General features: G+C 45.9%; 1 protein-coding gene across 3 annotated transcripts in view; it reads right to left on the reverse strand.

Annotated features, from left to right (window-relative positions):
- LOC129820062 (double C2-like domain-containing protein beta) overlaps positions 1-21,602 on the reverse strand; it is a 310,308-nt gene that overhangs the window by 5,455 nt on the left and 283,251 nt on the right. For all 3 annotated transcript variants that reach the window (XM_055876894.1, XM_055876902.1, XM_055876910.1), the window contains 4 exons: positions 21,276-21,402; positions 14,457-14,614; positions 5,399-5,480; positions 3,508-3,604 (listed from right to left, as the gene is read on the reverse strand). In XM_055876894.1, the coding sequence (XP_055732869.1) occupies positions 3,508-3,604; positions 5,399-5,480; positions 14,457-14,614; positions 21,276-21,402 (464 nt within the window). The remainder of the gene's footprint in view (positions 1-3,507; positions 3,605-5,398; positions 5,481-14,456; positions 14,615-21,275; positions 21,403-21,602) is intronic.

The raw sequence follows: 21,602 nt of genomic DNA on the forward strand, positions 1-21,602 counted from the left end.
AGACATTGAGCATTCTAGTTGTCAGTTTGTTGAAGTAATCTGAAGAGATTTCACCCCATTTTTCCTGAAGCACCTCCCACAAGTTGGATTGGCTTGATGGGCACTTCTTACGTACAATACGGTCAAGCGAATGTTCTTCTTTGTGATCCGAACACCTCAAACTTAGATTTGTCTTTTCATAACACTTTTTTTCAATCTTCCTCTGTCCAGTGTCTGTGTTCTTTTTCCTATCTTAATCTTTTATTTTTATTGGCCAGTCTGAGAGATGGCTTTTTCTTTGCAACTCTGCCTAGAAGGCCAGCATCCTGGAGTCGCCTCTACACTGTTGGCGTTGAGACTGGTGTTTGCAGGTACTATTTAATGAAGCTGCCAGTTGAGGACTTGAGGCATTTGTTTCTCAAACTAGACACTCTAATGTACTTGTCCTCTTGCTCAGTTGTGCACCGGGGCTGCTGTGAAGGGAGTAGTACACAGCGTTGTACGAGATCTTCAGTTTCTTGGCAATTTTTTGCATGGAATAGCCTTCATTTCTCAGAACAAGAATAGACTTACGAGTTTCAGAAGAAAGTTCTTTGTTTCTGGCCATTTTGAGCCTGTAATTGAACCCAAAAATGCTGATGCTCCAGATAATCAACTAGTCTACAGAAGGCCAGTTTTATTGCTTCTTTAATCAGCACAACAGTTTTCAGCTGTGCTGAAACAATTGCAAGAGGGTTTTCTAATGATCAATTAGCCTTTTAAAATTATAAACTTGGATTAGCTAACACAATGTGCCATTGGAACACAGGAGGGATGGTTGCTGATAATGGGCCTCTGTACACATATGTAGATATTCCATGAAAAATAATCATCAGCCGTTTCCAGCTACAATAGTCATTTACAACATTAACAATGTCTACACTGTATTTCTGATCAATTTGATGTTATTTTAATGGACCAAAAAAAATTGCTTTTCTTTAAAAAACAAAGACATTTCTAAGTGACCCCAAACTTTTGAATGGTAGTGTATGTAAATAAGGTATTCGTTTATATTTTTAAAACATATGATAAAATTTCAAACAACCTGTTTTCACTTTGTCATTATGGGGTATTGTGTGTAGATTGCGGAGGATTTAAAAAACATTTTTTAGAATAAGGCTGTAACGTAAGAAAATGTGGAAAAAGTCAAGGGGTCTGAATACCTTCCGAAGGCACTGTATTTCTGAATGTAGGCATACATTTAAGAAATAAACTCAGCAAAAAAAGAAACATCCTCTCACTGTCAACTGCATTTTTTTCAGCAAACTTAACATGTGTAAATATTTATATGAACATAACAAGATTCAACAACTGAGACATAAACTGAACAAGTTCCACAGACATGTTACTAACAGAAATGGAATAACGTGTCCCTAAACAAAGAGGGGGGGGGGTCAAAATAAAAAGTAACAGTCAGTATCTGGTGTGGCTACCAGCTGCATTAAGTACTGCAGTGCATCTCCTCCTCATGGACTGCACCAGATTTGCCAGTTCTTGCTGTGAGATGTTACCCCACACTTCCACAAAGGCACCTGCAAGTTCCCAGACATTTCTGGGGGGGAATAGCCCTCACCCTCCGATCCAAAAGGTCCCAGACGTGCTTAATGGGATTGAGATCCGGGCTCTTTGCTGGCCATGGCAGAACACTGACGTTCCTGTCTTGCTGGAAATCATGCACAGAACGAGAAGTATGGCTAGTGGCATTGTCATGCTGGAGGATCATGTCAGGATGAGCCTGCAGGAAGGGTACTACATGAGGGAGGAGGATGTCTTCCTTGTAATGCACAGAGTTGAAATTGCATGCAATGATAACAAGCTCAGTCCGATGATGCTGTGACACACCCCAGACCATGACAGACCCTCCACCTCCAAATTGATCCCGCTCCAGAGTACAGGCCTCGGTGTAACGCTCATTCCTTCGATGATAAACGTAAATTTGACCATGACCCCTGGTGAGACAAAACCGCGACTCGTCAGTGAAGAGCCTTTTTTGCCAGTCCTGTCTAGTCCAGCGACAGTGGGTTTGTGTCCATAGGCGACATCGTTGCCGGTGATGTCTGGTGAGGACCTGTCTTACAACAGGCCTGCAAGCCTCAGTCCAGCCTCTTTCAGACTATTGCGGACAGTCTGAACACTGATGGAGGGATTGAGCGTTCCTGGTGTAACTCGGGCAGTTGTTGTTGCCGTCCTGTACCTGTCCCGCAGGTGTGATGTTCGGATGGACCGATCCTGTGCAGGTGTTGTCACATGCGGTCTGCCACTGCGAGGACGATCAGCTGTGTGTCCTGTCTCCCCGTAGCGCTGTCTTAGGCGTCTCGCAGTAGGAACATTGCAATTTATTGCCCTGACCACATCTGCAGTCCCTGTGCCTCCTTGCAGCATGCCTAAGGCATGTTCACGCAGATGAGCAGGGACCCTGGGCATCTTTCTTTTGGTGTTTTTCAGAGTCAGTAGAAAGGCCTCTTTGGTGTACTAAGTTTTCATAACTGTGACCTTAATTGCCTACTGTCTGTAAGCTGTTAGTGTCTTGACGACCGTTCCACAGGTGCATGTTCATTAATCGTTTATGGTTCATTGAACAAGCATGGGAAACAGTGTTTTAACACTTTACAATGAAGATGTGTTATTTGGATTTTTACGAATGATCTTTGTAAGACAGAGTCCTGAAAACGGGACGTTTCTTTTTTTACTGAGTTTACAATATACCACACCCCATTCCATTAATTAAACTTTGACCTACCAGGACATTCACCGTCGCAGGACACCACCACCCACTTACTCCAAGGTGGCTTCACTTACCCTGTCCCTATGCTCAACTTACCCCACACCCGGGGTAAGTTGTTCCAAGAGACCAATTTTGTTGGAAAAGCTATGTTTTCAAAACTGTTATGTTTACATGGATTCTGATTATTTCCAGGCATACACAACATCCTGAAATATATGTTGATATCTGTGTTAGAAAGAATACAAATATATTCTTTGATGTAGTGATGCTGAATGTAAAAAACAGCTCAACATACCCCACTCTCCCCTACACATTAGCTAAAGTGGATGAGTGAACAGCTCAAACTCCTGATGAGTGCTGAGGACTCTTGATGAGTGCATCATCAAAAGAGAGGAATGGGGGATTTGTTAGGGATTCAGAAAAAGTTGGATCCCTGTCACTTCAAGTTCAACTCCTCGCCCACCAACCACATGTCGGCATGAGAACTTGACAAGCTTATAGCCTGGCTGGCATGCATCAAGGGTCAGTGTTTCCTGCTTCTTCCTCACCGCTCAGTTGTTTGTTGTTGTCATTTGGGTCCAGGTTTGTGGCCCTGGGTAGCTATCAGGACAAATGGAGGCCTCTGGTGGGTGAGTAGGTGTTGTAAACAGAGATGGCAGGGGAACCTGGGCCGGATTGTCACCGGTGTGGCTGCAGCCACCTACACCTTTTTGAACTGTTCAGGTCACTACACTTGGTAACGTGGTCACCTGCTTAGTGCTTACCTATGAAATCGTTGGACTTGCCGATGTCGTAATCCCACACGGTTACCTCCAGGGTTTTCTTGCTGAGGTCGGCGTATTTGATTTCGTAGAAGAACTCCTACAAAAAAATATGTAAAAACGTGACTGGCCAGACGGCTTCATACAGACAGCAAGGTTATCCCCAAAAAGCCAGTAAGATTCCACAAGAAACATAAATCAAAGGAATCATATTTAAATAATATTTTCAACAATGTTATCAGTGACAATTAATTACCGATACGGCCTACAATTAATCATGCTGATAGAAGAGAATCAATATTATTATAATTTCTTTATTTAATTTGACCCCTTTTCTCCCCAATTTCATGATATCCAATTTGTAGTTAGTCTTGTCCCATCGCTGCAACTCCCGTACCGACTCGGGAGAGGCGAAGGTCGAGAGCCATACGCTCTCCGAAACACGACCCTGCCATGCCGCACTGCATCTTGACACACTGCTCGCTTAACCCGTTAGCCAGCCGCACCAATGTGTCGGAAGAAACACCGTACAACTGGTGCCTGAAGTCAGCGTACATGCACCAGGCCAGCCACAGGAGTCGCTAGAGCGCGATGGGACAAGGACATCCCGGACGGCCAAACCCTCCCCTAACCCGGACGACACTGGGCCAATTGTGTGTTGCCTCATGGGTACCTCACGGGATCGAACTCGGATCTGTATTGACGCCTTAAGCACTGCAGTGACTTAGACCGCTGAACCACTCAGAAGGCCACGAAGAGAATCAATTTTGGTATCAATCCATCAATACTCAAGTTTATCTGTACGCCTTTTTGAACCAAAATGCCTTCTGAATGCAGTGGAAGCCCAGGTCACCTAATCTCGAGCCGAAAGGCCAACAGGCAACAGGATGGAAATGGAGACGAAAGGAAATGTCAGTGGAAATGTCAAGTCACAGGCCTCGCGTGTTCCGGGAGGACGCCACTCAATGCCGCAGTCTAGTGCTAAATTAGGTCTTTGGTGGTGGTCTGAACGTGGGGTCTCTCTGGAGCATAGTAACAGATGAATGGGAGAATGTTTGTGAGGCATTCAGAGAAAAGGAGGCAGGCTCAGGAGAGGGGGGAAATAGACTTTTACTAGAGTCAAGTTGGCCTCTCAATGAGAGTTAACAGACGGCTGATCTGACGGTTGCTCACCTCATCATCAATGCATTTGGTAAAAAAATGTGCACTAGTGTGCAATAAGGCCGCCCAGATAGTAACAGGGGGACAGATAAAAGACAAATATGGGGAGAGGTGATACCTACTGTCGGTAAGAAGAGTAAATGTACAATGAGTCAGCATTAAAAGCCCAGTGCAGTCAAAAACATGATTTACCTGTGTTTTATATATATTTCCACACTATGAGATTGGAATAACTCTGTGAAAATGATGACATTTGGTGGGATGGAGTTTTGGCCTTCGATGGTGACATCATTAAGCGGTAAATTATTTAATTGATCAATATGAAAGAGTTCCAAACCTCTCAGCCAATAACAACTAATTTTCATTTTTCCCCTCCCCACTCGAAGACATTTTGTTCTTCTTTTTGATCATTTAAAAAAAAAAAGAATAATCACAGTAAGGTACTTAATTGTTACCAGGAAATTATTTGATATTGAGATAAAAACAGCTGCATTGGACCTTTAAAGTCATGATTTTCATCATACTGGAACAAAGTCAGGTATAATTAGCCAAGTTTGAAAAATGTGTTTCATATCTAATTTGATAAGCTTGATCTTAAAATATCTGGTTCCTCCTAAGTATCAAGTCTTAAATGGGATTGATTATTGGAGGGATTTGTGATGTCAGAGAGACAAGATATCTCTGAGAGAGGAAAATGAAGGGGGGAAAGAGAGGAATGCATGTCCTTCCTTACCTCGTTAAACTCTGGGTTGAGGGTCTTCTTCTTGACAGCAGTCTTGTGTTTTGACTTTTTGTTCTCGTCAGGCTTCAGGTACCTGCAGAAAAGACATGAAGCAGTAACTATTACTGACAGAAAATGTCTCTCTGCAGTCTACTGGTTGTTTGATGTGGATTATTGGGCGTGCTGTAGACTGTAATAGACAGTCAGGTCAGGAGTCAGGAGATTCAATCCAGGGACACAGAACTTTGAAACGCCTCACGTCTCTGAGCTCTAAGTAGTCCAGCAAGAATGACTGGCCCAATATGAAAAGGCATTTATGAAAAGGAATGAGACAGCAAATATGGGTCATTAATTAATTTGAATGTTGAATTGAATGTTATACCAATTATTCCACCAGAGGGTGCTGTGGCATCAAATTTTATCTGACAGTGGGCAGAAGACTTAGGGCAGCATACAGAGGCCAGCACTAAGAAAGCTGTTGCTACAGTGACTGACAGTCCATGGGTTGAAAGGTTGATTACCATATTGTATTAACATACAACAGCATGGAGCTGGTGGCTCTAGTCTAGGGTTGCGCCCCAAATGTGACTATATTCCCTATAGTGCACTACCCTAAAAGCACTATATAGGGAAATCCCATTTGGGATGCAAGCTAGGTCCAACTGAAAGCTCTGATCTCCAAAATGCATTTAACATGTTTGCAATGCTCCCGAAAATAAGATGGGAATGAATGGCAAAAAATCTGTGCAAAAAGTAAATTACAATGGCCTCCCTCAGCAATGGAGTTTGTTTTCTGCTGAGCATGCTGACGATGCACAATGACAGTCTGGAGAGCAACAGCCATTGTTTGAATTACTGGAGGGCTGCACACTCCCAGAACAATAAACCCCTCCATAGGAATTGAAGTATCAATGAGGCCCAAAAGGTCAAAGATTTTGATTTCAGGAACTCCAAATAGATGTTGGGAATCCCCAAGGGCTTGGCTGGAGTTGGAGCTTGAGGAAGTTTGATCGACCCCCCCACTGAGTCCAGTAGAACTGCAGTACTTGGCTCTGTCAGAGGTAAGGTGATCCATATGGAGCCAACTGCTCTCTTCTTAAACCAACTCGTCTGCATAGTCCATATTGACCAACATCTCACGCTTTAATGAAATAACATAGGACATCTAGAAGTTTCTTACCCCCAAAAATTCAAGTTGCATACACCAGTCATTCTGGCCTAAACTTAACTTGCCCCCCCCCCCCCCCCCCCCTCTTAACTATAGAATGGCCCCAGTGTCAAAATGTACTAGTCTCAACAGTGCCTGAGGAAGAACATGGGGTTAAATGAATGCCTCTACTCCCTTTCAAAAGTAATACACAGATCTCACCCGTGGCAGGAGAAAGAGATTTTCTCTGAATCTTACTAGAGACTATAGCTGCCTGTGGATCCTCAGGCTGAGGAATTCCATTAGCTGCTAGAAACCAGTTAGGCTTAGAGGAAATCCCATTTACAGGGCCCAATGTGAAAAAAACACAGGTCTTGTCACCTCTGCTCCTGCTCCTCCCCTACGGCGCACAACATCACCAGAGTACTAACCACCGGTACTGGGATTCAGTGTCGGCATCTCCATCGCTTCTCTCCCTTCTTCGGCAAGTGTTCGGGATCAGAGCCTGAACCCATGGAGGTAGGGGTCACAAAACTTTCCGCGGCAGAACGAAGCAGACGGATACAGCTGGGCCTCTGTCTGTACTGTGGCCAGGGAGGGCACAAGCACCAGCGGTGTCCGTTACTTCAGAATCCGGGATCCACTAGAGCAGAGGGACGGTCACATGATGTTACATCCTCCGGACCAGGAGTGAGTATTCCAACTACTGCTCTTCCTGTTAGACTCTTTTTAGTACCCATCACTCTGGCTGACTGTCCGTCATGCCCAGTATCTACAGCTTTAATGGATTCTGGTGCCGCGGGGAACTTTATGGATCAGACCCTTTCCTCCTCTTTCAATATTACTACCTACCCGCTCTCCTCTCCTTTCCGGTTCAAGGTCTCGACTGTTGGCCTCCAGGATCCGGAACCATCACACACATCACCCAACCGCTCACCCTCACCGTGGAGCCCAATCACCAGGAAAACTTCCCCTTCATTTCCAGTGCACTAGTTCACAAGATTATCCTCGGCCTACCTTGGCTTCAGCGCCATAACCCTACCATCTCATAGTCGAGGATGAGAATCACCGACTGGTCACCTGAATGCTGGAGGACATGCTTTCCTCTCCCCTGTGGTTCCATGTCAGTTGAGAGTCCGGTGGTTGCTCTCCAGCCCAACATCCCAGAGGAAAATCAGGATCTAAGGGAGGTATTCTCCAAGAGCTGCGCTACCTGTCTCCCTCCTCATCGCCCCTGGGACTGTGCAATTGACCCATTTTACAGTGCTACAGCTCCGCACAGACGCATCTACCCTCTGTCGTTGGCTGAGACCCAGGCCATGGAGGACTACATTCAAGAAGCGCTCCAACAGGGTTTCATCTGCAGGTTCAAGTCCCCTGTGACGGCTGGTTTCTTCTTCGTGGCCAAGGAGGAGGGAGGATTACGCCTTTGTATCGATTACCGTGGACTCAATGACATCACAAAGTATCGGTACCACAAAGTATCGTGGTGCCGTCAGCCATCGAGCAGCCCGGTTCTCCACCAAACTGGACCTGCAGAGTGCCTACAATCTCAGTCACATCCGGGTGGATGTCTGGTCACTACGTTCAGCACGATGTCTGGTCACTACGAGTACTTGGTTATGCCCTTTGACTAAGCCAATGCTCCGTCAGTGTTCCAGGCATTCGTCAATGAGGTGTTCAGGGACATGCTTGGACGTCAAGTGATTGTGTACATCGATGACATTCTGCTCTTCTCGACCAACCTGGAAGATCACATCTCTCACGTTCGAGCAGTCCTGGGACGCCTCTTAGCAAACCACCTATTCGTCAAGGCGAAGAAGTACCAATTCCACCAGAGGGCTGTCTCCTTCTTGGGCTACCAAATCAGCCCTCGGGGAGAAAGGGTGGAGGACAACAAGGTAGATGCGGTAAGGTCATGGCCAGTCCCAACCACCTTCAAGGTGTTACACCATTTTTTGGAGGGGTTTGCCAACTTTTACCGCCGCTTCATCAGGAACTTCAGTGTCGTCACCGCCCCTCTCAAGGGTGGGCCTCGTAGGTTGGTTTGGTCTCCAGCAGTCGATGAGGCCTTTCGTCTCCTCCGCCGCCCCCTTGCTAAAACACCCAGATCCCATGCTACCTTTTGTGGTTGAGGTAGATGCATCGGATGTGGGTGTGGGGGCAGTTTTGTCAAAGACAGGGGGACCCACTGAAATTGTATTCTTGTGCTTTCTTCTCCAAGAAACTGTCCCCTGCAGGGAGGAATTATGATGTCGGCGATCGGGAGCTCTTGGCGGTGAAGTTGGCATTAGAGGAGTGGAGACACTGTCTGGAGGGTGCCAAGGAACCATTCATCATCCTCACTGACCATTGGAACCTTGAGTACATACGGACAGCGAGGGGAGGCCCTCTTCTTCACCAGGTTTGACTTCACGCTGACCTATCGCCCAGGTTCTAAGAACATCAAGGCCGATGCCCTGTCCCGTATCTACGATTCAGGAGAGGCTCCTGTCCAGAGTGCACCCATAATCCAGACCTCCCGAGTCGTGGGTCTAATGGTTTGGAACGTAGATGTGGACATCCGCCAGGCTCTAGAGAGGGAGCCCACACCCCTGAATTGTCCTCCCGTGCACATCTACATTCCCACAGGGATAAGGGATCAGCTGCTGACCTGTGCACACACAGCTGTCATCGCTGGACATCCAGGTATTTCCCGCACCATCCATTCCATCACTGAGAAATACTGGTGGCCCACCTTGGTGCAGGATGTTACGTGGTATGTCAACTCCTGTTCCGTGTGTGCTCAAACCAAGTCCCCCCCGTCCGGAATGCTCCTGCAGGGAGGCTCAGCTACCTTGGTCCCATCTATCTATTGACTTTGTTACTGACCTTACCCCTTCTGGTGGTTTCACCACCATTCTGGTGGTAGTGGATAGATTCTCCAAGTCATGTCGATTAATCCCTCTTCCTGGTCTTCCCACTGCTCTCCAGGTCACTGAGGCACTCTTCAGACATTATGGCCTTCCGGAGGACATCAGACCATGGCCCCCAATTCACATCCCGAGTATGGAGGGCCTTCTTGGAGAAGCTTAGGGTCACGGTTAGCCTCACATCCGGGTATCGGCCTCAGTCTAACGGGCAGGTGGAGAGGATGAATCAGGAGCTGGGGAGGTTCCTGAGGAGTGACTGTCAGGACCGGCAGGGTGAGTGGGCACGTTCCTTCCTAGAGCAGAGTACGCCCAGAACTCTCTACGTCAATCCTCCACTGTGTTGACCCCCTTCCAGTGTGTTTTGGTTTTCCAGCCGGCCCTGGACCCGACCACGGCTCCTGCGGTAGAAGAGTGGTTCCGGCGTGCGGAGGTGGTGTGGAACAATGCGCATGTGAGACTCCAGCGTGCCGTCCATCATCAGAAGAAGCAGGCAGACCGTCACCGCAGTGAGACCCCTGTGTTCCATCCTGCGGATCGCGTCTGGCTCTCTACCAGGAACCTCCCACTCCGCCTGCAAGAAACTGAGCACCTGGTTTGTGGGGCCGTTCAAGGTTCTCCAGAGGGTCAATGAGGTGACATACAGGTTAAAATTACCCAGTCACTACCGTATCTCACCCTATTCATGTCTCCCTTCTCAGGCGAGGTGGTTCCTGGTCTCCTAGTTGATGCTGTCCCCAACGACACATCTCCACCCCCTTGGACATCGAGGGGAGCCTGTCGTACGCTGTCAGATCCCAACTGGACTCCCGACGTCATGGGGGTCGGCTCCAGTATCTGGTGGACTGGGAGGGGTATGGCCCAGAGGAGTGGCATTGGATTCCGGTGGAGGACATTCTGTACCCCAACATCATCCATGAATTCCACCTTTGCCACTCGGACCGACCCACTCCTCATCCTCGGGGTCGTCCCCTTGGTTGGTGTCGTCCTGCGGCTGGAGCCGCACGTCAGAGTGGGTTACTGTCACGTCTGCTCCTCCCCTCCGGCGTATGACGTCGCCAGAGTACTAACCACCGGTCCTGGAATTCATCATTACGCACATCTGGCACTCATTATGCACACCTGTGAATCATTAAGATTCCCACCTGGACTCCATTACCTTCATTTCATTCCCTTTATGTCACACTCCCATGTTCACTCACCAGTTGGAATTGTTATTGTGTATTGGCGTACTGCCTTATGTTAGTGTCATGTTCTTGGTTTTGTTTTATTAAAACGTTGCACCTGCTGCCGACTCACCGATTCATCATTACAGGTCTCCACAATCCAGTCAATGAATTAGCCGATATTCGATTCCCTTAAGTGCTGTATGTCGACGTGCTCATGTTGAGGTGTTATGACAGATGAATGACTCCGAGATACTGGACACCTATGGAGGCTGTGTAGTTATTGTATTTGAAGAATCTTGTTACATGGCAATAGTATTGCAAAGAAATTATTACACTGAAAATGAATGATTTTATAAATATATAGTGAGAGAGGCTGACAATGGGGAAAGATAGAGGTTGAGCCATAGGCCAGTAAGCTGGATTCAAACCAACACTGTGCCAGAGCCTGCAGTATTACCGCTAGACCAGCCAGGCCACACAATGTATGATTTTTAGAGAAAAACTATGTACTTCTGGAGCATGAAGTATAATCCGGGATATTTCAAACAATCTTCTTGAGCCTAACCAGTCAGGCTTCAAGATGGGTCACTCAACCGAGACTGCTCTTCTCTGTCACGGAGGCTCTCTGCACTGCCAAAGCTGACTCTCTCTCCTCTGTTCTCATCCTCCTAAATCTACCTGCTGCCTTTGACACCATGAACCATCAGATCCTCCTCTCCACTCTCTCAGGGCTGGGCATCTCAGGCTCATTTGATTGGATCCTACCTGGCAGGCCGCTCCTACCAGGTGACGTGGAGAGGATCTGTGTCTGTACCACATACTCTCACTACTGGTGTCCCCCTGGGCTCGGTTTTAGGCCGTCTCCTTTCTATACACCAAGTCACTCGGCTCCGTCTTATCCTCACATGGTCTCTCCTATCATTGCTATGCGGATGAAACTCAACTACTTTTCTTCTTCCCTCCTTTTGACACCCAAGTGGCAACACGCATCTCTGAGTGCCTGGCAGGTATCTCAACTTGGATGTCGGTCCACCACCTCAAGCTCAACCTCGACAAGACAGAGCTGCTCTTCCTCCCGGGAAGGCCTTCCCGCTCAAAGACCTATCCATCACGGTTGATAGTGTCACCCTCGCAGAGTGCAAATAACCTTACAATGACCCTGGACAACACCCTGTCATTCTCTGCAAACATCAAAGCAGTGACTCGCTCATGCAGGTTCATGCTCTACAACATCCGTAGAGTACGACGCTATCTCATAAATGAAGTGGCGCCGATCCTAATCCTGTCTGGACAACAGCAACTGGCTGTTGGCTGGGCTCCCCGCTTGTGCCATCAAACCCCTGCAACTTATCCCGAATGCTGCAGCCTGCCTGATTTTCAACCTTCCCAAGTTCTCTCATGTCACTCCGTTTCTCCGCACACTCCACTGGCTTCCAGTCGAAGCTTGCATCCTCTACAAGACCATGGTGCTTACCTACGGACCAGCCTGAGGAACTGCCCCTCCCTACCTTCAGGCCATGCTCAAACCCTACATCCCAACCTGAGCACTCCATTCAGCCACCTCAGGTCTCTTGGCCCTCCCACCCCTATTTAGGGACACAACCCAGTCGTTTGTTTTTCTATGTTCCGTTGCTATGCTCAGTGGCAACGCTCTTATCCTTGCTTGCTGCTAGCTAGCCAACTAGCTACACAGTCACGATCTCTGCAGCCAGTATAACAGCAAAGGTCATTCTGTTGCATTTGTTTAATCTGTTTATCCCCGCTTATACCACAGTTGCAAAATAAAGAAATATGAAAGCACCGATATACTGGTAGAAATAGAAAATAATTGTTGATATTTTCATTTATATAAGCAAATTAAAACTTTCTCGTCCCAGTCGTTCGTTTGATTAGTTTGATATTTATGGACGCGACGCAGTCGTTCATGCTTTGTCTTCCGTTGCTATGCTCGCTGGCAACGTTCTTATCCCTTGCTTGCTAGATAGCCAACTAGCTACGGCTAACAAAGTCACAACCTCTGCAGCCAGAATAATAGCAAAGTAGCTGTTTTCTAGTGACATTTATATGGATACATCCATAACAATGAGATGACAATGCCCGATTTTGCCTGGCATAGCTAGGAAGTTTGCCTTCTCGTCAGAACACTCGTCAACATATCAAAACAAACTTTATTTGTCACATGTACATCACACACTGACTGTTAAGGACGAGGAGATCGCATTGCATATCAAACGCAAGGCTAGAAGTTAGCTAAATCGTTTGTGGCTAGCAAACCTGCCAATATGACAACCGAATTCAAAAATATCAGTTGCTGAAAACAGCTGGTCAAACTAGAAATATATGGGAGGATTTGGCAGCGGTGGGGATAAATTCATGTTCAACAAGTCATCAGATGCTCCAAAAAAATGATGAACTTTAAAACCAGACAACGGGACAGTTGTAAAAGATATCGGGACACCTTGCAATAATGACGCAATATTGTGTCATGATTGCAAGGTGCACCAATATCTTTTCCAACTGTCCCGTTGTCTGGTTTTAATGTCCATTCCAGAATGCTCTTGTAGCCAATCAGAAACGAGTATACAACAACGCTGTGGTATAAAGTATTAGAATCTCTATTCTCACCAACATGTAATGTTACAAGCTGGGTGTGCTTGTCATACATTCACCCAGCGTGTCAATAAAACGTTACCCCTCGACCATGTGTTACCCCTCGACCATGTTGTTAGGGCAGTGGTCCCACTTGGTGTACAAAGGGGCTACCGGCCAAGAACAAAAACCCAGCGTTTCATTAACACAGTGGGGTGGAGCAACTCAGTGTCTGGCAGCCTTCTAAAGCCAGAAAGCCACGACATGATGTGTTAGACAGCCATGACTATACGATTGGGTGTCGGAGGACAGGAAAACCATTTCAGCTCTCCTTCTCTATTCAACAGAGCATACTTTTCCGTTGCGTCTCAAATAGCACCCTATTCTCTATGTAGTGCACTACTTTTGACCAGGTCCCTCTGGACAAAAGAAATGCACTACATAGGGAATAGGGTGCTATTTGGGACACAACTCTCCTTCCAAGCCCGCATAAGAGGACGTTTGTAAATCTATTATCTGGGATGCAAGTCTTTCGGGCTTTGGGGAGCGGTTCTTAATCGTTGGTTGGAATTGCCGTCCTCTCTTCCAATGGGTCTTCTTCCTTCTTTGTTCTTTTCGAGTTCTCACCAGAGCCATGTGTTAATTTCACCTCCATCGTTCAGCGAGATGAAAGAAGTGCAGTAATATTCAGGTGTGATTAAAAGAACACTCGTTCATAATTGCAGCCCTCAGGATGTCCTCTTGCGCAGTACATCTCTTTCATGTTGAGGAGTAATCACAGGAGATTCACTGCCGAAACACTGCTGCTATCTGTTCTGTTCCAAGGACTCCATTTGGATCTTGCTCTGGTCTGCTGGCAATTGGCTCATGATTGCAAGCCCTAGGCATAGCAAGGAATTTTGGCTAAATGTAAATTATGTCATTCTTTTTCTTGTGTCATTTTCCTTGTGAGTGCATGGTAATCTGAATTTCTTGCATCATTACATATTGGCAGATAGGAGATGCAGAGTTGCATCTTTGCCTGTTTTTTTTACACCAGGATCAAATGTGTTCATCTGGTAGTGTATCATTCAACATTTCCAAATGGAATTCACTTTTATTTTTTTTAAATAAAAACAGAGAAAGAATTATTAACCAGAGATTGATTCCATGTAGACCTAAGGGACGATGAGTAAAAATCGATCCAGTAGCACTAGAGGTCTGAAGTACATGCGTCTGGGAACATGTGCTGTCGCTAGGCTGTGTGACAAACTCACGTTTTGACATAGGGGTCTGAGAAGCCGTTTGCGTCCATGGCGGCGAGGTGGGCACAGCGGACGATGCCCACCACCAGGCCAGACTTCTGGGAGCTGTACTTGAGGGAGATCATGATGCGCCCTCGTTCCTCCAGGGACTTGTCGTCTGTCTTGTCAATCTGCGGGTAAAGGAGTGGGGACACACAGAAGTCAAAGGAAAGGAGCACAGTGAGTACATAGCGGAGGTGTCGTGCTCGATAGAAACATAGTCTTACGCACATCACATTATATACTGTATACTATACCACCATTATTTAGAACATTTTGATCCAAGGTGGCTCTTCATGAGGTCCAACAGTTGATCAACAGTTTAGAGGAACACTTGCAGTCCCCAGAAGTTACAATAGTTAACATTCACACCCACAACCCACGACATGAGGAACATGGTGGAGGAGACTGAGTGGGATGTACATAGCAGCTCCACCAGTTGGGGTTGATGACCAAGTTTTCAAGAAGGGCTTTTTAGATGGGCTTCTTCTCCAAATGCAAACGTCCATTGATCAGATTGGGAATCCAATCGAATGGTGTGACTTGATTTGGAGTTTGATTTGTGACTTGTCGGGAGTGACTGCACAGGGACAGAGCAACACTTCGCAGTTCCTTTAATACCATGTGCCTATTCGTCTCGATTACATTCCAAATCTAAGATGTGCAAATTTGCCGACTCACTTTCCACCTTATCGGAAATGCACTTTGCCCATAATTCTCTGCTAATGACGCTAGCTAATTGGCTGTGCAGGAAGCGTCTCTAATGATTCCAGCCCCGCTGTGTGACTACTCTGTCTCGTTTACGTAACCCTCATAGAGTGTTTGCACAGGGCTTCACAGAGACACCCTTAGATAGCCTGGTTTAAACTTTAAAAAATAAAAACAAAACAAAATGCAGACCAAGAAGGCAATTAATGGAGAGTGAGAGAGCAAGAAAGGGTGAGCACATAAAGAGAAGGAAAGCTTGACATAGAAAATTTGAAGTTGGTAGGTGGACAGATCAAATGGAATGCACACTGAATTGTCAGAATGTCTGAGGTTTGTATATGTTCTATTTAAGAGATAATGCCCGAGAAGCCGGTGTTTGGAGGATATATCGGCATGGTGTTGTTATGCCCGAGATGAAGTCTCAGGCCTAAAAACAAAAGCTTTGCGCTTTTTTTCATTTTATATTTGAGATTCTTTAAAGTAGCCACCCTTTGCCTTGATGACTGCTTTGCACACTCTTGACATTCTCTCAACCAGCTTCATGAGCAGGTAGACACCTGGAATGCATTTCAATTAACAGGTGTGCCTTCTTAAAAGTTAAGTTGTGGAATTTCTTTACTTCTTAATTCGTTTGAGCGAATCAGTTGTGTTGTGACAAGGTAGGAGTGGTATACAGAATATAGCCCTATTTGGAAAAAGACCAAGTACATATTATGGCAAGAACAGCTCAAATAAGCAAAGAAAAAACGACAGTCCATCATTACTTTAAGACATGAAGGTCAGCACATTAACACACATAATGTCAGCACGTAGCTCAGTAATCCACAGGCTGATGAAAATGCTGCACGTCGTAAAGCCAGCATGGAAAGAAAGACAGTGATGCTCAGTCAAAGACTGGGCTAAGCCTTCTCTGAGTAGTCGGAGCAGATTCCCTCCAGTGTTGTTGATGGTAAGAGAAAACACATTTCTGTGAGCGCTCTTAAACCCGATGAAATTAGGAGATTTTAACGACACGCTCGGATAAAAGAGTGAATATTAAGAAAGGGCTCATCCCTATCAATCAGCTCATTCATAAAAAGTAAAGCTCCCAAACTAAGGTTCTTGGAAACAGCAACCCAAATGTGGAGAAAGTTTGGAGGATCAAATGTTGCAGCTCAACTAAGTATCCATTTAGTAGAGCTTGAGTTAAATTCCAATTAAGGTGGAACTACAGTATTGTATGTGAAAAAATATATGACTAGCGACAGTACTGTAAAATAACGACAATAGCTAGAAACATCCTCTAGTACGCTAAGTAAGTAGCTCGTGAGTAAAACAAATGCCTCGGGCATCCATGGTCAGTCCTTATTAAAAGCCCATGAGTAAATATAATTCCTTGTGTGGATTATGAGAGACTGTCATTCTCTCCGGTTTTTAATGCTGTAAACCTGCTTAATTCAGGGAGAGAGGCAATGTTGAACTGAGCCCTCCGTAAGTGGTGCTCCATTGAAATGTCTGTGGTTGTTTCATGAAGTTAATTTACAGTGTGTTAAAAGGGGATGTACAGGTGTATGAAATGTTTTCAAATCAAATCAAATTTTATTGGTCACATACAGGTGATTAGTAGATGTTATTTCGGGTGTAGCGAAATGCTTGTGCTTCTAGCTCCGACAGTAATATCCTAGAAATTACACAACATACCCACACAAAAATCTAAGTAGGAATGAATTAAGACTATATACATATGGATGAGCGATGTCAGAGCGGAATGGACTAAGATACAGGAGAATAGTATAGTTTAAAGGTCCATCCTATATTAATTCTAATCCAAGATTGCGTAGCAGTCCGGCGTCTTATACTTCGTCTTGTCGTGTGCCGTGTACATATCTTTTTACTTTGTATATATATATTTTTGCATATATTTTTCTTATTCTCAACTTCAACATACTCCCCTGCAACCCGCCTCACCCAATGTGGTATGGATCTGCTATTTTCTTTACTTTAGAACCGGAAACCCCAACAGAAGCTAGCCAGCTAACTAGCTACTAGCTAGTAGTCAGCTAGCCACTTCTAGCGGTCATCAGCTAACCTTTAGCCCAGACAACTCCTGCCAGTCTGCACAACGTGATTCAACCCAGAACATATCTGAAGTCTTCTTCTCCATATCTCCATATTCCTACCGCAAGCTCTGAACCTTTTCACATGGATCATCGCAGCCAGCTAGCTACTATCCGAGTGGCTACTCCTGGCTAACGTCTCTGTCCTGAAGCAAGCACAAATTAGCCTGGAGCTAGCCTATGCTAGGCTCATCTCCCGGCTAGCTGAAGAGGTCCATCAGCCACTCCTTGGGCTACAATACCTATTTTGACAATTGGCCTGGACCCCTTTTACTGCCAATATGGAGCCCCGCCGATTCATCACGACTGGACTACCGACGTAATCCGCCCGAGGGTTTTTTTCAACAGGCTCCTCCGTCGCGATGTCCCCTGAATGCCCATCTACTAGCCGCGGCCCGTTAGCTGTCTCGAGCATATCTGACTGTTAGCTGAAGAGGTCCATCAGCCAATATCTTCGGCTACTATACCTATTTTGCCAATTGGCCTGGACCCTTTTACGACACGAAGCCCTGCTGATCCATAACGACTGGTCTGCTGATGTAACCGCACGAGGGGGCTACAACAGACTTATTCCGTTGCGACGTCCCTCTAAGGCACATCTGCTAGCCTGCTATGTCCGGCCCACTAGCTGTCTGAATCGCAGTGTCTCCAGCCCGCCTAGCTACTCACTGGACCCTATGATCACTCGGCTACGCATGCCTCTCCCTAATGTCAATATGCCTTGTCTATTGCTGTTTTGGTTAGTGATTATTGTCTTATTTCACTGTAGAGCCTCCAGCTCTGCTCAATATGCCTTAGCTAACCCTTTTGTTCCACCTCCCACACATGCAGTGAGCTCATCTGGTTTAAATGGTGTCTCTACAGACAATACCTCTCTCATCGTCACTCAATGCCTAGGTTTACCGCCACTGTATTTACATCCTACCATACCTTTGTCTGTACATTATTCATTGAAACTATTCTACCATGCACTCCGGCCATCCTACATCCTACAATCTAAGCTTGATGCCCTCAATCTTACACAAATGATCAATGAACCTACCAGGTACATCCCCAAATCCGTAAACACGGGCACCCTCAGAGATATCATCCTAACCAACCTGCCCTCCAAATACACCTCTGGTGTCTTCAACCAGGATCTCAGCGATCATTGCCTGCGTCCGTAATAGGTCAGCGGTCAAACGACCACCCCTCATCACTGTCAAACGCTCCCTAAAACACTTCAGCGAGCAGGCCTTTCTAATCGACCTGGGCCGGGTATCCTGGAAGGATATTGACCTAATTCCGTCAGTAGAGGATGCCTGGTTATTCTTTAAAAGTGCTTTCCTCACCATCTTAAATAAGCATGCCCCATTCAAAAAATGTAGAACCAGGAACAGATATAGCCCTTGGTTCTCTCCAGACCTGACTGCCCTTGACCAGCACAAAAACATCATGTGTCGTTCTCCATTAGCATGGAATAGCCTCCCGCGATATGCAACTTTTCAGGGAATTTAGGAACCAATATACACAGGCAGTTAGGAAAGCAAAGGCTAGCTTTTTCAAACAGAAATTTGCATCCTGTAGCACAAACTCCAAAAACTTCTGGGACACTGTAAAGTCCATTGAGAATAAGAGCACCTACTCCCAGCTGCCCACTGCACCGAGGCTAGGAAACACTGTCATCACTGATAAATCCACGAAAATTGAGAATTTCATTAAGAATTAAGAATTTTTCTACGGCTGGCCATGCTTTCCACCTGGCTACCCCTACCCCGGCCAACAGCCCTGCACTCCCCACAGCAACTTGCCCAAGCCTCCCCCATTTCTTCTTCACCCAAATCCAGATAGCTAATGTTTTGAAAGAGCTGCAAAATCTGGACCCCTACAAATCAGCCGGGCTAGACAATATGGACCCTCTTTCTAAAATGATCAGCTGAAATGGTTGCAACCCCTATTATTAGCCTGTTCGAACCTCTCTTTCGTATCGTCTGAGATTCCCAAAGATTGGAAAGCTGCCGCGGTCATCCCCCTCTTCAAAGGGGGAGACACTCTAGACCCAAACTGCTACAGACCTATATCTATCCTACCCTGCCTTTCTAAGGTCTTCGAAAGCCAAGTTAACAAACAGATCACCGACCATTTCGAATCCCACCGTACTTTCTCCGCTATGCAATCTGGTTTCCGAGCTGGTCATGGGTGCACCTTAGCCACGCTCAAGGTCCTAAACAATATCATAACCGCCATCGATAACAGACTGTACTGTGCAGCTGTATTCATCGACTTGGCCAAGGCTTTCGACTCTGTCAATCACCACATTTTTAATCGGCAGACTCAACAGCCTTGGTTTCTCAAATTACTGCCTCGCCTGGTTCACCAACTACTTCTCAGACAGAGTTCAGTGTGTCAAATCTGAGGGCCTGCTGTCCGGACCTCTGGCAGTCTCTATGGGGGCGCCACAGGGTTAAATTCTCGGGCCGACTCTTTTCTCTGTATACATCAATGATGTCACTGCTATGGCAACACGCTGCTGGTGATTCTCTGATCCACCTCTACGCAGACGACACCATTCTGTATACATCTGGCCCTTCTTTGGACACTGTGTTAACAGACCTCCAGAGGAGCTTCAATGACATACAACTCTCCTTCCGTGGCCTCCAACTGCTCTTAAATGCAAGTAAAACTAAATGCATGCGCATCAACCGATCGCTGCCCGCACCTGCCCACCCGTCCAGCATCACTACTCTGGACGGTCTGACTTAGAATATGTGGACAACTACAAATACCTGGGTGTCTGGTTAGACTGTAAACTCTCCTTCCAGACTCACATTCAGCATCTCCAATCCAAAATTAAATCTAGAATCGGCTTCCTATTTCGCAACAAAGCATCCTTCACTCATGCTGCCAAACATACCCTCGTAAAACTGACCATCCTGCCGATCCTTGACTTCGGCGATGTCATTTACAAAATAGCCTCCAACACTCTACTCAGCAAATTGGATGCAGTCTATCACAGTGCCATCTGTCTTGTCACCAAAGCCCCTATACTACCCCCCACTGCGACCTGTATGCTCTTGTTGGCTGGCCCTCGCTTCATACTCGTCGCCAAACCCACTGGCTCCAGGTCATCTATAAGTCTTTGCTAGGTAAAGCCCCGCCTTATCTCAGCTCACTGGTTACCATAGAAGCACCCACCCCAGCACACGCTCCAGCAGGTATATTTCACTGGTCACCCCCAAAGCCAATTCCTCCTTTGGCCGCCTTTATTTCCAGTTCTCTGCTGCCAATGACTGGAACGAACTGCAAAAATCACTGAAGCTGGAGACTCATATCTCCCTCACTAACTTTAAGCACCAGCTGTCAGAGCAGCTGACAGATCACTGCACCTGTACATAGCCCATCTGTAAATAGCCCATCCAACTACCTCATCCCCATATTGTTATTTAAAAATAAATACTTTTTTGGCTCCTTTGCACCCCAGTATCTCTAATTGCACATTCATCTTCTGCACATCTATCACTCCAGTGTTTAATTGCTATATTGTAATTATTTCGCCACTATGGCCTATTTATTGTACCTCCCTTATCTTACCTCATTTGCACACACTGAATTTAGACTTTTTCTATTGTGTTATTGACTGTATGTTTGTTTATTCCATGTGTAACTCTGTGTTGTTGTTTGTGTCACACTGCTTTGCTTTATCTTGGCCAGGTCGCAGTTGTAAATGAGAATTTGTTCTCAACTAGCCTACCTGGTTAAATAAAGGTGAAATAAAACATTTAAAAAATGTATGACAGGATACATACAGTATTGCTGTCTTGCAACACAAGGTATTTAGGCAAATTATCTGCACATTAAAAAAAAATGTAAATGTTTTTTTGTAAATGTTCTAACAACAAAATAATCAATTTAACTTAGGATATGGCTTAGGATATGCTTAATTTTCCCGGATATGCTTCATTTTGGTTTTAAATGGGTAGATGATAAAGGCAATTTGGAGATAACTTACGGGTAGCTGTTTCTCCAGGCAGTTGTAGAAGTTCTTGGTCTGGTTGGGCTTGAGTTTCTTGAGGGGGATGCGCGTCTCACCGATGAACTCATTGTGGCGGAACTTGTCCTCGTCACACACTGAAATCCTGAAAGTACAGAACAGAGAGAGAGCGAGAGAGAGTCAGAGAGAGAGAGAGATCAAAAGATACAAAGCAGCTATGAGAGAGAAATAAAAAGAAGACTGCAGAAAAGAGACAGAATAGGTAAAATCTAGATATTGAAAATTAGTCACATGGTCAGCAGCCGCAGAAGAGTTGAACTGACTATGGGCTACTATTTAATCAAA

Source organism: Salvelinus fontinalis, chromosome 2 (genome assembly GCF_029448725.1).
Source record: "Salvelinus fontinalis isolate EN_2023a chromosome 2, ASM2944872v1, whole genome shotgun sequence".
NCBI classification, from domain to species: Eukaryota; Metazoa; Chordata; class Actinopteri; order Salmoniformes; family Salmonidae; genus Salvelinus; species Salvelinus fontinalis.